The following is an 18,488-nucleotide window of genomic DNA, read 5'->3' as shown; positions in this document are numbered from 1 at the left end:
ACTGATGCTCACCTACTAATGATAGCATAGAAAGAGCCCTGCAACAAGGGGATGGTGGGCATACTGGAGGTCCTGCCCACTCTAAGAATCAATAAGCAGCTCTGAACCATAATGATAAATGAAGTAGTTTTCCTTCTGCACCCAGGGAAGGTCCAGACGTACTGCACATGTTAATAAAAATTAGCACATGCTAATAAAGAACTTATTTTCCCATCTCTCCTGGTTATCTTGGGCCTAATGAGCAACATAGTAACTGACAGGAGAAAGCAGCAAATAGAAAAGAAATACCACCGCAGGACGGAAAGTATCTTTTTTAAGAATCTAGAATTCATGGTGTAGAAGTTACAGGTGAGTTCATCACTGCTTCATTTGCCCTTTTCTGTCTTTATTTTCCCTCTACCTCATTTTTCTCACTCAGTTCCACTTATTTTATTTTGAAATAGTGTGTGTGTGTGTGTGTGTGTGTGTGTGTATATATATATAAATATTTGTCAGTTGCCTTAAAGAATTGTTCTAAAAGTCAAATGACAAACTAACTATCCACAAAACCAGCAATCTGTTCCACAACTAACATAGGTGGGGATAGACCTTGAGGTGATAAACAAACAACATAATAACTGGAAAAGAATAGGAGATTTTTTTCCCACCCAAGGAAATGAAAAATTTTCTAGACTAGCCAAGTTTTGTGCGGCTTCCTGCCCTAACTAATGTGACATGACACGTAGGCCAGGGCCTTAGAAAAACTGTGGCAGGAAGCTTCCAGAAAGAGGAGAACTAAACCAGAGGAAAGACAGTGACTCTTCGGTCAGTCCTGAAGATGCCAAATAAAAGCTCGACTCCTCAGCTGTTCACTCTTTGCTTTCTGTGGTGAGGTGGACTTTTGCCCGAATGGCACATGTACGTAGTACCTTACTTTTTCTACATGGGTTTACAAATTGTCTTTTCATAAAATAAAAAGAAACGTTTAAACCTTTCTGAAATCATCATTTATATCTCATTTATTTTATTATTCTCCACAATTCTTAGTATTGATATTTGCTCACAGCAGGCTAACTGAAAATACGGGCTGATCGTAATTAATAAATTATTCTTTTTTCATTCTTTTTAATTTTTTTCAATTACAAGTTCTTCTCAATGAGAATATATATAATATATGTGATGTAGAACATTAGCAGTTTGAATCACTGGACATCTAAGACAAACTTTACACAGAATATGAAAATAAATTATCTCTAGACTTGCAGGAAAATTTTTTTCCATAAAATGGGTCATCTAAATAAAAAGGCATGTACTCTAAAACATCTGCTATCCAGATGATGAAATGCTCCATAAAATGTCTTCGGCACCAATCGCAGCCTACATGCTTACAAAATGAATTGGGATTTAAAAAATACATACGTAGCTTCACTCAGCTGAAGTTTCACACACAAATTCACTTCTCAATTACTACACAGGTCGTGGCCATAATTTCTGATATCTGTGTTGACAGACACTACCATCTACAAAAGCACAGCAAACGCCCCCCAAATAGTTCTCCCTGAGGTAACCTTTTTTATCGAGTATAAATATTTCTTTGTTTATCTTAGCAACTAATTTCTTTATAGACAACCAAATTGGCTTCATAATCTAATTACATCACCAATATCCCTGGTTGTGCTTTTGGCTTTCAGGCTTAATTTGCAAGTTCTCACTACAATTTTGCAGAGTAGGCTCCGAAAACCACCGCTCTCCTCACCAGACTGCCCCTAAGCTTGGCTGTGAGGGGGAATCCAAAGCAGTAGTGCTTCCCTAACTCCAAGCAGCAAAAGCCTGGGCCCAACACGCATGCTAAAATGCAATTTAGAATATAGGCCGTATTTTAGATTATTATACATCTATTTTTTTTTTTAATGGGGAGGAGAGAAAAGAAGACAAATGAATAGATGGAGACAGAGAGAGATGAAAAAAAGGTAGAGATTGAATACAGAAAGAAAAGGATATAAGGGGGAAGAGAGAGAAAGAGGGAAGGAGGGAGGGAGAGGGGGTGAGGGAGACAGAGAGTTGGAGAGAGAGAAAAGGAAGAAAGAAAACAGATAAAAGCAAAAGCACATTCTATTTAGGGGGTGGGGGCCAGAGTCAGGGAAGATTTTGTGTTAACATTAGTGAATAATCCTGGGTCTAATTTAATTCAACTTAAATTCTCATTTCCAGATTCTGGGAAACAATGACATTTCTAGACTAGGTTTGTGTGGAAGAAGCAGATTCTGCTGCATATGCACTAACTCTGCAAACAGATCATTGTCAGGAAGCTGAATCCTGCTGCTGGGGAGTTCAGATACCTCTTCCAAGTTGAGGGCTCTCTACACAAGGCCCTCCACTCAGAAATGCGCACACCTTTCCCTGAATAACCCCATACCTTTCGGCTTCTCAGATGCACTGAGCAGTTATAGGGAATTTTTAACCCTGAAGTTTCTAGCTTGCCTCTTTTAGACAATGTTTCTGGCTTGCTCCTTAGTGAAACTTTATCATCCTGATTTTTCAATTTATGTTTTATTCCCATCTCCACTAGAAATCACTGAAATACTCCCAAATTTAATGTCTTCAAATTATTTATTTTACAAATAAATTATCTTCTCAAGTATGAGTATTCTAAAAATCCAATAGACAGCTTTAGGTAAAAATGCAGACCATAGGATATTGTTCCCATATTATTCTCTGAAAGGGAATCCATAGCAAGGCACATTTTTACTGATACCTACAAAAGCTAATCCACTGACCCTTTTTATAGCAAGTCCATAACTTTTTTAGATTTGAGAGTCTTCTCTAATTACAACTATGAAACTCTATAAAATTATAAAACATCTGATATAGTTTTCAAAAAGGCCTCGGGAGAAAAAAAAAACAAGATTTCTACCATTCTTGTTTAAAATTAGTTCTGAGTTTAAAGTACTAATTCTAGTCGAATTAAGGCTATTAGTCTAGTTCCCTCATAATAACATGTGTCACTCACCTCATCCTCAAAAGTGGAAGCCCTTTATCTTTCACAGCTTAGGGGACAGCTCTCTAAAAATTCATGGTGATTTTCTTCTCAAAAAATTATGAAACTGAATCTCTTAAGTGAGATTTTCAACACAAATATTCTGTTCAGATTACTGCCACCTGAGCCAGACCATGCATAGGCAGCCCAGCAGCAGTGACCAACATATTTTAAAATAGTGTCAATAAATTTCTCTTTCATTTCCACCACTATATGACATGGAAAATGTTATTACAGGTTCAGTAACACTTTTAAATGAATAAGTATTTGTTAATCACAACAGTACCTGTGTATATTATTTGTGCTATGTATTCTGTTAAAGCTAAATAAAGATTACAATGGCAATATTCGTTGTGTTCATGGACTTTTAGAGGTTGCAGGCAAGGAACCTTAGGTCTAAAATATACATATATGTCTCTGAGTATATACAGCTTTCTGAGCAAATAATGTGGGGAAATGAAAAAGGCTGAAGAGAATATTATAGACCTAGATTTTTTTCTTAATGAGGAACTGAAGAGTTTAGAAAGCCCCAGCAAGTGCCCTGAGCTTCTTAAGAAAATACTTAAGAGATGAGGCCCAGGGAATACCATTAAAAGAGTGGTTTGTGACTCACTTTCCAACTCGGGCATGAGAAGATCTAGAGTTGGAGACATTATGAGTACATACCACAGAGCTGGTTCCCCTGGCCACCGCTCTCCAGTAACAGGACAGAGAAGCCAAGCAGATTTGGGTCTAAATTCTGGCCTCACCACTACTACATATGTAACCTTGAGCAAGTTAGTTTACATACCTATACCCTGAGTCTTTTCACATCTGTGACACTGGGATTATAATGGTACTCACATGGCAGCATTACTATGAGGACTGAATTAGATCATCCGTGTAAAGAACTCCATAAAGTGCCAGACCTAAAAACAGTGCTCAGTGAAAGTTCTCCATCATTATTATTATTATTTCCCACTCTGCCGAAAAGTTAAAAATAACTAAGATGCTCTTTAGGTCTCCACCGTTTAATTCCTTAGGGAACTTTTTCATGAAAGACAACAGGCTAATGTGGCAACAGACCATGGCTGCCTGGGCTAGACTTGAGGAGATGCCATCTACTGGGTAGACAGAAAGGGCTCAACAGCTGTGCTTGCAGGTGTCACTGTCACATTATGGGGGTGCCTGAAGAGTTAGGCAGGTAGAATGCTCTCAGTGGAGAATATGAGCGACCTGTCTCCCCCATGCCTTCTCAAGATGCCCCTTGAAATGTGGCTGGTTTGACAAACTAGTCATTCAGAGATAAGGTTTCAGATTGCTTAGAAAGACTGACACTAAAGAAGCTAAGAGATATTCAAGGTCTAGTTCAGGTTACAGGTTACTCTACCCTCTTTCAAACAGCAGTGGTTACATCAGTGGGTCTCAAAATCAGTTTAGTGGGTCATGACCAAGCATTTTTTTAAAAAACGAATGGAGTAGAATTAACAATATCAGTAAATTGCAAGTAATAAGTATGTTTTTCATGAAATTTTTGTGTCAGTTAAATCTATCTCTACGTTTGTGTGTGTAAAAGGTAAAATATACATTTTTTTTAACCTTGGGTCAGATTCAGAAGCTTGAGAAGCACGGCACTGGAAAAAGTACTTTATCACTGACTGTGACTCTCCGTACAGGAAGAATACTATTTTCCAAAGAGGGAATGAAGGCTTGATAGAGCAGTAATTCACTCTTGGCCCAGAAATGTCAAGTGAGGACTGTCCAAAGCTGTTGATGTTGGGTGTTTAGGGTCCAATAAAATTTGGTTGGGTGGCTAGGGAGTTGTTATGGAAATAATCAAGAACCAAGTACTTCGTACCCTGTTGGATGTTGTACCCCAGCAACGACCTCATACATAACTTGATTTGGATTAACACGAATCACTTAACAAAACAGACATTTACTCTCAGTTGTTTGGTTTTCTTGGTTGCTTATGTGGGTGAATAATAAGATGAGAATATAGATTTGAATATTAGAACTCAGAACTTTGGATATATTATCTCTCACGTGAAAGCAAAGTATTCAACAGCTTTTAGGTTTGTGTGTTGTGTTCTCACCTGACGAGCAGCATAGCTTCCGGGAGATCCTGGATATCGTTCTATCAGCAAAGGTCGTAAGTCATTTTGCCACATTTCAGAAATACTGGTGCCTTCTGCAACTTGCCGAAGAGACGATGAATTCAAAATGGCTGGTCTGTGATAATTCTGAGGATTAAACAACATTATTTAACCGGCTATCATTTCATTATATGTTTAAGACTTACCCTGAGACATTTGTAATTGAAAAATATTTGCTATGAACCTCAAAATAGAGGGATAGCTCTTATGCTCTATACAAGATACATTAAACTACTCAGATTTAAAATTGGCCCTTTAGATATAGAAAGTTAAACTAATTCTTTTGGCAGCTTATTTTAAAAACGAAATTAGTACAATAGTTTCACTCTGAAAATTAATATTTAACACATTTCTTTTTAATGACTTTATTTCCTTTTAATGACTTTTGGTACAATTACTTTGTAAAACTAAGGTTTTAAAGTGTTAATTATTGATATCCTGTTCTTAAGAAAACCCAATATTTTAAAACCCATGGGTTAGACGTGGTTCCATGGTGTAGCAGTTAGCACGTCTGCTTTACACACAGGAGGTCCTGGGTTCATACCCCAGTGGAGCCATGGTCCATGGTCTACAGCCATGCATCCCTGAACAAGCCCGATGTCTGATCTTGGAAGCTAAACAGGGTCTGGCCTGGTTAGTACTTGGTTGGGAGACCACCTAGGAAGACCAGGTGCTATAGGCATAAATGACAAAAAATAATTTTTTTAAAAAACACGGGCAACAAAACAACGTGTTTTGTTAACATAATTATTTTATAAAAGGCAGTGTGGAGTTACAGAATAAGCACCGTCTAGGAGTCAGAGAAGCTGGATTCAAAACTGCTGGCTGCCATTTATAGGTCGTATGACCTTGGGCAGTTCCCTGAACTTCTCATTCCCCTCGAAAAATTAATAAAGGAATTCGAGCTAGATCTGCAATGTCCAATATGGTAGATGCTAGCCATGTGTGACTATTAAGCTCTTGACTATTAAGCTAGTTGAGGTTTAAGAATAATATACACACTAGATTTTAAAGGTTTAGTATGAAGAAATGTAAACTATCTCATTAATAATTTATACTGATAACATGTTGAAATTATCATTTTTTATATATTGAGTTACATAAACATAGTAAAATTAATTTTAACTGTTTCTTTTTACATTTTTAATATAGCTACTGGAAAATTTTAAATTTCATATGTGTTTCTCATTAGAATAATGAGAAACAATTGCTCTAAATTAGGCAATTGTTGCAATTCCTTTCAGTCAGAGCTTGATGATTCTATAACCCACTAAACATTATACTTTTTATCTTCAATTAAAATTATTTTAATATTATATTAATGCTCACACTCTTATGTACATTTATATATTAAGTGAACCTTAAACAGCTAAATAAATATACCATTCAAATTGTTATTTTGGATATTAGTAATAATGAATCACTTATTTATTATATGTTTATCAGGCACTCAGTGATGGAATGAGTTATTTACTCCTCCCCACAGGAAGCCAGTGGTTGATCAGATGATTTCTTCCCCAAGGGGAGTGATGAAAGTAACATAAGGATATTAAGTTCTTTGGAGTGCAAAACAGAAATTGGGGGAGTCTTATATATCTTACAGTCCTTTCTGGGATCAGTGTTTGTTGAATATATCTAAGTAATTACACAAGGTATTTTCACTCTGTATCAAATATCCCATGTGGCTGATGAAAAACTGTGGAATGAGAGAATACCTATTGCCTAAGAACTTATACTCTTCTACAACTGGATATGTCTCAGCATTACTCTTTGGTACTTTGCAAAGAGCACGGACCATGGGTTGAGACAAACCCTTTCAACTTAGCCTCCACCACTTATTGGCTGTAACTCTGGTGAGGTTACTTAACCTCATTAAAGCTCAATTTCCTCACCTGTATAACGGAAGTAATAATGCCTACTTCCTAGGGTAATCATAATGAAGTGAGCTAATACATGTAAACTGCCACAGTAAATAGTCAACATGTTTTAATTCTATTACCTTTTATCAAGCACAAAAGAGGTAAGAACTAGAGAGGCCGCTTAGAGATGATCCAGTCCACCCTCCTCAGTGGAAACTGAGGTCCAGAGAAACGAGCTGCTTTTCCCCAGATTGTAAGAGGGTTACAGGTAAGTCCACAAAAAGATCCCAGTTCCATGGATTCCCAATCCAGTGCTATTCTGCCCTGCCTCCCTGCCTCATCTATGCGCCTCCCGTTTACTCCTGAATGTTGATGCTGTGCCTGAACATTGTAAGGTTTGTGTTTGTTTACAGGTAATACATTTTCAAATATATTTCCTTAATAAATCTGTTGCTGCAGGCTTTAAATTCCTTGGTAGCTCCAAGACCAAAGTCCTTATAACCTCTCATAAAGCACTTTGAGAAGAAAGCTAAAGAAAGACAAAACTATGAAAATGTAAGAAGAGAGAAGAAAATGGAGGCAAGAAGTCAGAGGACTTAGTGGTTAATTATTACTTAACCTGGCCAGCAAGAGCTTGTCTGGTCTCTTCTGCTGCCTCACAAGCCCCAGGCAGGGCCACTCACCCCAGATCACCATGTGTTAGTCAACCTGGCATCCTTCTAGGCCCCAAAGCACTGTGAGGCTTTGCCCTATTGCGGCCTTTGCATCTGTGGTGCCTCCTACCTTGAAGGCTTTTCATTTCCTCTTCACCTGGCTAACTCAGCTCATTTCAGGTTGTAGTTTAGAGGTCACTTTCTTGTATTTCTGTTTAATGCCTGATTGCATGTAAGGCGTCAGCTTCATGAGCGCATCTTCCTAACTCATATTGAGCACTCAACAAATATTGGATAAATTCATCAAATAAGGAATTCATCAAATCGACAGGTGACTGTACTTCTAAAATTATCATCATAAAGACTGTGTTTACATAATAATAAAGTGGGCATTTTACCATCACAAATATCAAATCAGTTGAATGTTCAAGCAGTTATAAAGACAGAAGAGACAGGAGGCTATCTGCTGTAAGGGGCCAGGAGGTGCCATGGTTCAATGTTGGTGGGCTTTGTTATTTTTTTTGAATTTCCGATAGTTGATACCTGTGATGATTTGGAGTTGGGTTGGCCCAATATAGTCATTGTGACAAATAAGAACTACTATTTCAAATGCTGTTTGAAAAATGACTTCTTTTCTATTTATTGACAATTATGCCATCCCAGAGCCTACCTGGTCACTGTGGATGAGGTCCTTCGCTTCACGTCCACAGTGAAAAGAAATCAAACTCATGTTTGAACAGGCAATTTATAGAGGCTTGAAAGAGTTCTTAAGAAAACAAATAGGAACAAAATAACTAAGCCCCCAGCATCTCTAGCTGTAACAGATATTATGGATGAAACATAGTCGACAAATAGCAGCAAAAAAAAAAAAAAAAAAAATGCTTAATGGAGGAAAAAAGGTAAGTTCAGCAGACAGGCCCATTGATGCTCCTGAATGCAGACTTACATGAGTTGCTCTTCAGTCTTCCTGGCTCAATCATTTAACTAACATACTGATTCAGTAAAGAGCCCTCCTTCTCTCTGCCTCCCTGAGAGGAAAGATGCCCCTGTGAAATCACAGAGAGAAAAGCTTCCCAGTCAGTGAAGACTAGAGAAGGGGAAGCAACCACATTCAATTACTTAAGGCTTTTTATTCATTAAAGCCCTGTATGGAAAAGCATTTGACTTCTCCAACCTAAATGGCACCCATTCGGTTTTTACTCTCAGAACTCAATAAGTATAAAAATCTATGTGGAGACGAGAGGTAGGAATAAGAGGAGAAACTTGGAGAGAAAGGGCTGGACCTGAGGAAAGTAAATGAGGTGAAAACAGTGTTGAGCCAATATTAAATGCAAACCCCAAATTATTCTAGGTTTAGTTCAGTTAAAAGACATGTTGACAATTTTCTATCGATACAAGCATTATCAGAGAAATAAGTCTCTATTACAGCCCCTGCCTTGTCTTTTCACCCACGCAGAAAGGACAATAAGTCTGCTTTGGGTAACGAGAATCTTTCAGCTAAAAAAAGTGTGAACCGGATCTCCCAAAGCATCCCCTCTAAGCTAGTCACATGGTGCCACACCAAAAAGGGTTTTAATTACATAATTTGTAGAGCTGGCCCAGATTGCAAAGGGATTTGGGGTCCAAAACCACTGAATTAAAGGGTGATCATGACAGAAGCACCGCCAATTCAAGTTTCTATCTCATGTGAGTGCTTCCCAACAGCACTCAGGATAATATCCGTGTCTACCAGAAAATTCAACCGAGCCAGAATTCACTAAACTTCTTCTGCATGTCAGATGTCACTAGCACAAAAGCAGTTGCGGGTGAGTTGGGAACTGAATAAGATACAGTTCTGTCTTCTTTCAATGCAAGCAGCCCTCTACCTAAAGGAAAAGCAGTGTAGGCTTTGAATACAACAATTTAGGGTCAAATCCCCACTCCCTGACTTGCTGCTGTCACTAGGTCAAGTTTTCCTCTTCTGTAAAATGGACATCAAAGCATTTAACTTAGATGCTCAAAAATGGGACATTCTGTCTTTATCTCCCTACCAACACCACACCTACCACTGACCTCCCTTGTCCCTGCCTTAAAGTCTCTGTTGCTGCTTCTATAAGAATCATGCAGGCAGAGGGACAGATAGATGGCTATAGAGCCATGGAGAAAAGGAATGCCAAGGACTTTGAGAGTACATGTTGCTCTAGAAACAGAAGAACGTGAAATGCTTGAGAGAGCTGTAATAGTCTGCCAGAACTGACCCTGGAGAAGCATGCCTAGGTGAGACCAACTCTCCTGCAGATGGTTCCTCTGTTCAAAAACTCTGCCTTTCTGCCCCAATATTACTTGAGATTTTCTATTTCACTTTTGTTATAATAAAGGGAAATTCTACCATTAAAATGTATTGGGTCCCAGCTTTATTATAAAGTTTGGAAACAACTTAAATATCCAGCAACAAAGGGTAGTTAAATTATGAAATGATGATTTTGCAATCACTAAATGATGCTTTCAATGAATTTTATTGGCTTGAGGAAATATTCATGATATAATATTAAGCGACATAGCAAGATACAATACTGTATATTCAGCGTAATCTCTAGTATGAAATATTTATGTTTATTTATTTTTAAAATAAACAATTGACCTTTATTGAGCATTTACTATGTGACAGCTACTGTACTAAGTGCTTTACATGAATAGCTCATTCAAGTCTCATAAAAGCCTATGGTATTTTATCTTTCTCTATAAATATAAATACATACATATTTATATACATATGTGTACATGTACATGGACTATAGGTCAACCCTCAGAATAATGAACTTTAAGCTGAGAGAGATTGGGAAAAGGGAGAAATAGGAAGAAACAAGAAGATTCCAAAATCAAACCACCTATTGTGAAATTCCAGTAAGGGTCCATCCTGACCCAGAAAGGGGAAATAAGCTCTCCTTCTGGCCCTTTAAACCCCACTATTCCCATACCCTTTCACAACCTGAACACTGTTCCCTGAATCATCAGCCGGAACTCTTCTGCCTTGGAGAAGAGAGTGGAGAAGGAAAGGAAAGACAAGGGCTCTTCAATTCCCTGGTGTAAGCATGGTCAAGTTTCCTCATCTGTAGATTAGAGATAAACATACCCTCCTCCAGGAGTGCTGTGAGCTTCATGTGATGTAGTTATACATCGGATGCCTGGTACCCAGATGCCAATGCCCCTAAATCTACACCTGTAGGCCCACCTGCGAATCTAATAACAATAATAAAAAAACAGTCTGCAGGTTTCAAAAAACCAATCACAAACTTCTAAACACAACCATACACTAGGGTTGAACTGTTTTTACATATTAGATGCCACTGGAAGAGACACACCTTTATTTCAAAGCAGAGAAAATGAATTTCAAAATCAATGTTTTATCACACCTCAACTTTTGGTAGACCAGTATAACAAGGGCACACCTCACATGATTGAAAGATATATGCTGTACAGATCAGGAAGGCATGTGTTTTAGTGCAGACTCATTTCTTTTCTCAGGCAGCAAACTGTACTGGCCACCTGGAGGACTTTATAAAGAACTACAGAAAAAAGAGAGACAGGACCAGAAATCACAGCTGATTTTATCATTTGCTCATCTGCTTACACCATTTGAAAGCATCCAGTTTTCCAATACGGCAGTGACTAGAGACTTCTTAAATATAAAAGGTACTTACGTTTTAAAAGACATTTCTCAAAAGTTAAATTCTCACGAATTTAAAACATTTTACGAATCTAGCACCTTCTCCGACCCATTAATACATCCTGCCTACAAATGATCCCTTCAAAACAGCTCGTTCAACTGTTCCCATTTCACTTACTCCCATGCATTTAGACAGGTCATAAAGACGCATTTGGCACGGCTCCACATTCTGGTTCTTCATGCCCCCTTCCCAATTTTTAATCAGCGAGGTACTCACAGCGAACTGAAGGAGAGGGCTGGAGTATGGACCCCAATGTTCTTCAATGGACCTTACACCTACTAACAAAGCTGTTTTTCGTATAATGAAGTTGTTCGTGAGTTGACTTTCTACATCCCCACCAGGTGCTCTGTGGCTGGCCAGTCTCCACGTATTAAGTGGCAGCACGTGTGCCCCCAGATGGTGAAGCTAACCAAGCCTAACCCAGAGAGCTGAAGCGGGCTGTTCATATATACACATGCACGTGGCAGAGGGGCGTGGGCGGGTGAACCAGCACAGGGTCTGTGCATTCTCCAGCGTATTTCATACTGAATAGATACCTACTGTAAGCGTTTGAAAGATCCGTTCCACAACTCTGTCAAAGTTTATATCCCTTTACTTTGCTGCTTTTCTTAGTATCTTTAAGAGCATATCATTTTACTCCAATACCATTAACATTTGCTCAAGTCCCTCCCAATTTCACGGTTTCAAAACTGTTACACAAGAAAGGGAAAGTATTGTGAACCTATTTACTTCACACTGAAGAAACTTGCACATCATGTTTACCCTAAGTTCCTCATATAGAATTTCCACCTACAACTAGATTTATTGCTCTGACAATTGCATTTTACTCTTGTAGGACAAAAATATATATGTATTATAAAGCAAAGCAGTTAAGCTCCTTCGTTTGGAGATGCTCCGCATAAAAATCTAAAATGGACTAACAATAACACATGTCCACCCACAGGCTGCATAGAAACTTTAACGCCCCGCGGGCGTCCTGGGATGCAGCGGTGGGGGAGCGCGGGCACACCCCCAGGCGCGCCCGGCACCCCGGCTACCTACCGGCAGCGCCGCGACCGCTGGCCTCGCGGGTCCCGAGTGGGCGGTGTCGCGACAACGCGCCCTCGCCTCCCGGATCAGCGGCCGCCGGCGAGACACACTTCCTGCGCCTATCAGTACCCGCAGCACACCGCAGCCGAGGGGAGGCTGGTGACATCACCCAGCTCGCGTGGCGTCCCGGAGGCCAGCGACGCACCCTGCTGAGGACGCAGAGCCCCGACTCCTGCCCGCGCCCGAGGCGGGCAAGGTTGCCAGGGCAGGGGGTCGCAGCTCTGCCCCGGTCTCCCACCCTGCCTAGGTGGGGCTCGCCTAGCCCCGCGTCCTCGCACCCAGCAAGAGTCACCCAGGTACAAACTGGCAGCAGCAGCCCCTCACCTTCTCCTGGGTCCAGGCTGCGGCTCCCCGACTGACTCCCGGGATCGCCAGGGGCAGGGCAGCCACCACGAGCAGCAGGTGGAGGGTGCCCACGACGCGTCGGTCACCGCCGCCTGCCATCTCTCCGAGGCTGTCCGGGTGCCGGATCCCTGGGCCGCCAGCGGTCACGAGCCCGGGAACGCGCGTCCTTCGCCTTCCCTCTTCCCCACCCTTGGGTCGACTGCGCCCGCCCCACCATCGCCTCCCGGTCGCCTCCCCACTGCGCAACGCAGGCTGAATCCTCAGTTCTCCTCTCCCCCTCCCCCACTCTCACCTTAGCAACCCGGAGGTTGAGCTGTCCTGGAAGGCACAAGCCTCCGAATCCAAGGAAACAGAGATGGCTACTTCCTTGCCTTGGAGAGAAAGAGGAAGGAAGGAAGAGATGAGGAAGACGCATTTTTCTGATCTCTAGTGCCATAACTAGGAATAGAAAGGGGGAGGGAGTCTTCATTAGACCCTGTGGGTTTGCGATGTGTTTTCCTACAGCTTTTTTCCCCCCACAGGTAATGACATTTACTGGTACTTCTGTATGGGCACTGTTCTGGGTGCTTTTCCGTTGTTCCCTCATTTAATCTTCACGACCATGTGAAGCTAGATATCAATCTCATTTTATAGATGAGGAAACTGAGACTCTCCCCTCCTCTGTACAAAACATGAACTGGAACCCTCACGGCATTTCCTTTATAACAGCCCATTATATCTTTTTTATTCCCCCCTTACAAATAGTTACTTTGTCTTATAGGAGACAGACTATCATACTTCCCAACTAAAAAGTATGGTTGAAGCAACTATCTGAAATAAACGAGACCTAAAATGTCCACAGTGGCTCTTGAGGAAGTCATCTCCAACGCATGCCCCTAAAAGGAAAAGCTAAATATGATTACATTTACTTTGTAACATCAAAGATCACTGTTATCGAGATAATCCCAGAAAAAATAAAACAATATCTAATTTCATCTGTAGGTTTCTGGTCTAAGTTGTCAGGACAATCATTTTACAGTCCTCTTTTTCTTCCACAGTGAGGATCAGGGAGTGGCCTGACCCCAATCATCTCCTAGAAACATGGATCCCAGAAAAATCGGAACAAGGACACTGAAACAGACCTATGTCCCAGAGAACAAAGGCCTGAAAGTAATGGAATCAGCTGGAAATCTCACTGACTCTTTAGGTTTGGCTATTAGAGTGAATTTAAAAGATAGGGCTGGCCTTGGAAGACACTGTTCTGCCCTCCTCTGGAGCTATAGGGGAGGACAGGAGGGAAGTGCCCACTTTCCCAATGTTCAAAATTACTAACCCTATTCATATCTGAGAGTTTTGAGTGACAGTTTGAATCTTCAGGCTTGAACAAAATTAAACAGCTTCTTTGTGATATTCATGGACAGTTCTCCAGATAATCTGACCACTTCAGACTTTCTATTGGTACAATATGCAGCACAAAACCACTATCACATCTCCCAATATGTTTTCTCTCTTGTTGCTTACACCAACCTTAAAATAGTGGGTCTCCTGAATGTCTGGGTAACAAACATCTTACTTGTTTTTCTTATCCTGTTACCTTTTTATCTCTCTACCATATAACTCCTGTAAGTAAGGAAAGGTGGAAATAGTAAACCTATAGGAAATGAAATGTTAGAGGTAATATCACGCTCAGTATAAGCAATTCAAAATAAGAAAATGCTTCAGTTAAAATGTTAACACATAATTTGATGATGATTTTCCATTCCCAAGGGTTCTCTAATTTCCTCCGATTTTGCTTATATTTAAGTCAATGAGATGCTGTTGCAGTTTGGGATTTACAGGAAGACAGAGTTTAGTATTCAGGATGTGTATTAGGGAGTGCCTCTGGGACAAACCCCTGAGGGGGGAGGGAGAGGGAGGAACAGGACTGCCAGAGTGAAGCGAGCAGGGAGCAGGGAAGTAGGCCCTCCTCTACAGCCTCACCCAACACCACAGGGAGCCCTGAAGCTGAAACTGCTTGTGTTATCCCATAGGTGAGTCAAAATATTTAGGGCTTTATATCTTGGTGGGATGACTTCCTGCAGGTAGTTCTCTGAAGCCAAAGGAGCTGGCAGCTAGAAGCATGGGCCAACAGCACTCCAACAGCGGGAGCACAGTCCTTCCCTGAAGGGGGCCTGAGCAGTGGCCCTCTGTATTCAGCACCACTACGTGATGTATCTCCTACAAACATAGTAAGTGTTGCCGATTCCAGCACTCAAATTTTACACGCGGGCTTTTCTGACGTTTCCATAAATTTACAAATCCAATGCAACTATTCATGTATCCCTATCTTCTTTATTCTCATCTTCTCTTGTGCCTTATATGCTAAATGTCCTTCTTCCCCTTTCCTTCATTCATTCTTGTCTCCCCTCCTTCATTCTGGAAACTTTCTGAAATCCCTTATATCTGCTATTTCCGCCCACCCCCCTCCCCGACCATTGCATTTTTTCCTTTTTTTAAAACTCTTCCTAGGGAAGATAACCCATGAGTATTACATTTAACAATTCCAGGCCGTTTTTTTTTTGTCATGGAAAAATGTTTTCGTGTGTATATTCAGTAATAGCCCTAGTCACCAGTGGAATGGTTATCATCCTTACTATAGTATAGAGTCTATACTGTGATTTGAAGCACACCAAGGACCCAACTGCTAAAAAAAGATCTTCCTCATACAGTTGCCATGGCAGGACTTACACACATCTAGTTCTAACTATAAAGTGACAACACCTTTGGACTAAAGCAGTAATGACCAGAAATATCTATTAAAACAGCAGTTCTCAAAATGTGATCCATGAGTCCTATGAGGACCCTTTTGGATGTCTGCAAGTTCAAATCAATATTTATACAAATTTTATATACAGCAATTTTTATACAAAAATTTCATACTATTTTTATACAAATCAATAACATGAAAGCAAGATCTGCTGTTTCTTACTGTACTTACTTTGCACTGATGTTGCAAAAACAAAGTTGGGTAAAACTCTGGCACCTAAGCAGTTATCAAAACAGGACACAAAACTATACTATTAAAAACAAAACAAAACTGTGCCTACCTGTAGTCATATTCTTCACCACCATGCATGGTAAAAAATAAATAAAATAAAATAAAAGAAGAGCCAGTCTCACTTAAGACTATTATTGATGAAGCAATACAAATTATAGTTATTAAGTCTCAACCCTTGAGTACATATCTTTTTTTTTAACAGCTTTATTGTGATATAATTAGACTACATTAAATCGTACCTATTTAAAGCATATGATGTGATGAATTCTAACATGTTTACACCCATGAACCATTACCAAAATCAAGAGAATGAACATACCCATTTTTTTGTCCATGGGGTTATTTAAATAGTATTATTAGTTTCTGAATAGTTAAGGATTTCCCTGATTTTTTTTTATTGATTTCAAATTTAATTTTATCATGGTCAGGAGATAGATTTGGTAGGGATGACTCCTTTAAAAGTTTTTAAGAATTGTTTTATAGCCTAGAATATGATTTATCTTGTAAATATTCCTTCTGTACATGAAAAGAATGTATATTCTTCTGTGACTGGGTAGAATGTTCTATAAATATCAATTAGGTGAAGGTAGTTGATGATGTTCCCCAAATCTTCTTTATCATACTTGATTTTCTGTCTGGTTGTTCCACTGATTGCTAAGAGAGTGGTGTTGAAATCTGACTATAATTATGGATTTGCCTATATCTTTTGGCACTATTTTTATATAATGTATTTCTAAGGTTTCTTATCAAGTGCTTAAGTGTTTAAGATTGCAATGTCCTTTTGAAAAATTGACCTCTTTATCATTATGAAATAAACTTTTTTATATTTGGTAATATTCTTTGTTCTGAAGTCTACTTTTTTTCTAGTAATATAGCCACTCCAACTTTCTTTTGATTAGCATTAGCAAGGTATAATATTTTTCCATTCTTTTTACTTTTAAACTATTTTCTAATAAACATACAAAGTGGATCTCTTGTAGGCAGCATATAGTTAGGTCTTGCTTTCTTTTTTACCAATGGGACAATCTCTGGCTTTTAAATGGGGTGTTCAGATTATATTTAATATGATTATTGATATGGTCAAATTTAAATGTACTAATCTGTTATTTCTATTTGTTCGACCTGTTCTTTGTTCATTGTTACCACATTTTCTAATTTATCTTGAATTAACTGATTTTTTTTATTATTCCATTTTGTTTTCTTTGTTAACTTGTCAGCTATATCTCTGTTTTGTTTTAGGATTTATAGCATATATCTTTAATGCATCACTGTCTACCATCAAGAATTATTATATCACTTGAAGTGTAGTACAAGAACCTTACAACAATATACTTCTATTTCTCCTCTTAGTCTTTGTGCTATTGTCGTCAGATATTTTACTTCTAAATATATTATTAATTCCACAAGATGTTTTTATTAGTTTCATGTTAAACAATTATCTTTCAAAGAGGTTGGTAAAATAAGGCTTTTTTTAAACTCTTTTTCATTTCCCCACCTATTTATCATTTCTGATACTCTTCCTTCTTTTGTGTGGAAATCTATGTCCATCTGGTATCATTTTCCTTCTGTCTAAAGGATATTCTTTAACATTTCTTGTAGTGCATGTATGGTGGTAATTTCTGTATGCTGAAAAAAATTTTTATTTTGCCTTTGTTTTTGGAAGAATTTTCTCTGAGTATAAAATTCTATGTAGACAGATTTTTTTACTTCAGTACTTTATAAAGATGTTTCTCCAAAATCATGTTCCTTGCTTTGTTTCTGATGGGAAATTCACTCTCATCCTAATCAATCTTTGTTCCTCTGCCTCAGTCTATCTTAAGATTTTCTCTTTATCACAGTTTTTAAGTAATTTAATTATGATGTGCTTTGGTGGACATTTTTTATGTTCTTATGTTTGAGGTTTATAGAGATTCTTGGATCTGTGGGTTCAAAATTTTCACCAAATTTAGAAAAAATTTAACCATTATTTCTTCAAGTATTATCTGCCCTCCTACTCTGGGGACTTCAGTTAGATACATAGTAAGTTGCCTGAAGATTTCCCACAGTTCACTGGTGCTCTGTTTGTTTATTGATTATTTTATTTGTATAGCTTCTATTTCTGTCTTCAAGTTTACTGATATTTTGTTTTGTAGTGCCTGATCTGTTATCAATTCCATCCAGTGTACTTTTCATACCAGACATTGCCTTTATTCCTCTCTAGGTGTTTGATTTAGATTTTCTTTACACCATCCATATCATTCCTTAACATGCTCAGACTTTACCTTCTTGAACATATGGAATATAGTTATGACAAACATTTTAATACTGTTATCTGCTAATTTAGCATCTGTGTCATTTGTGTCTGTTTCTGTTGATTGATATTTTCTCCTCCTTATGGGTTGTATGTTCCTACTATTTTGCATGCTTGGTAAATTTTTCGTTAGATACCAAATATCGTGAATTTCCCTGTTGTGGGTGTTGGGCATACCTGTATTACTGTAAATAGTCTTGATCTTTATTCTGAAACACAGTTCAGTTGGAAATAGTGAGATCTTTTGGATGCTTGCTTTTAAGTTTTGTTAGGCTGAAAAAGAGCAGCCTATAATCCAGGGATAATTTAACCCCTTAGTGAAGCTGTATTCTCTGGGTGTTCTACTTTTATCCCCTTGCATTTTGAGGTTTTTCCACT

General features: G+C 38.9%; 1 protein-coding gene and 1 pseudogene across 5 annotated transcripts in view; one reads left to right on the top strand and one right to left on the bottom strand.

The window, feature by feature from the left end:
• QPCT (glutaminyl-peptide cyclotransferase) overlaps positions 1-18,488 on the bottom strand; it is a 37,801-nt gene that overhangs the window by 11,198 nt on the left and 8,115 nt on the right. Inside the window, exons 1-3 of one of the 5 annotated variants that reach the window (XM_016162537.2) lie at positions 13,097-13,155; positions 12,784-12,932; positions 5,092-5,238 (exon numbers count right to left, since the gene is read on the bottom strand). In XM_016162537.2, the coding sequence (XP_016018023.2) occupies positions 5,092-5,238; positions 12,784-12,903 (267 nt within the window). In that variant the 5' untranslated portion in view covers positions 12,904-12,932; positions 13,097-13,155. Of the gene's footprint in view, positions 1-5,091; positions 5,239-11,586; positions 11,760-12,411; positions 12,532-12,783; positions 13,003-13,096; positions 13,176-18,488 lie in introns of those variants that run through there. The other 4 variants (XM_016162538.2, XM_016162536.2, XM_036224835.1 and 1 more) reach the window with 4 other exon arrangements.
• On the top strand, positions 5,718-5,833 carry LOC118606356 (annotated as a pseudogene).

This window comes from Rousettus aegyptiacus, unplaced genomic scaffold (assembly GCF_014176215.1).
Source record: "Rousettus aegyptiacus isolate mRouAeg1 unplaced genomic scaffold, mRouAeg1.p scaffold_m13_p_7, whole genome shotgun sequence".
Classification (NCBI taxonomy): Eukaryota; Metazoa; Chordata; class Mammalia; order Chiroptera; family Pteropodidae; genus Rousettus; species Rousettus aegyptiacus.
This window is presented reverse-complemented; position numbering and strand designations above follow the sequence as displayed.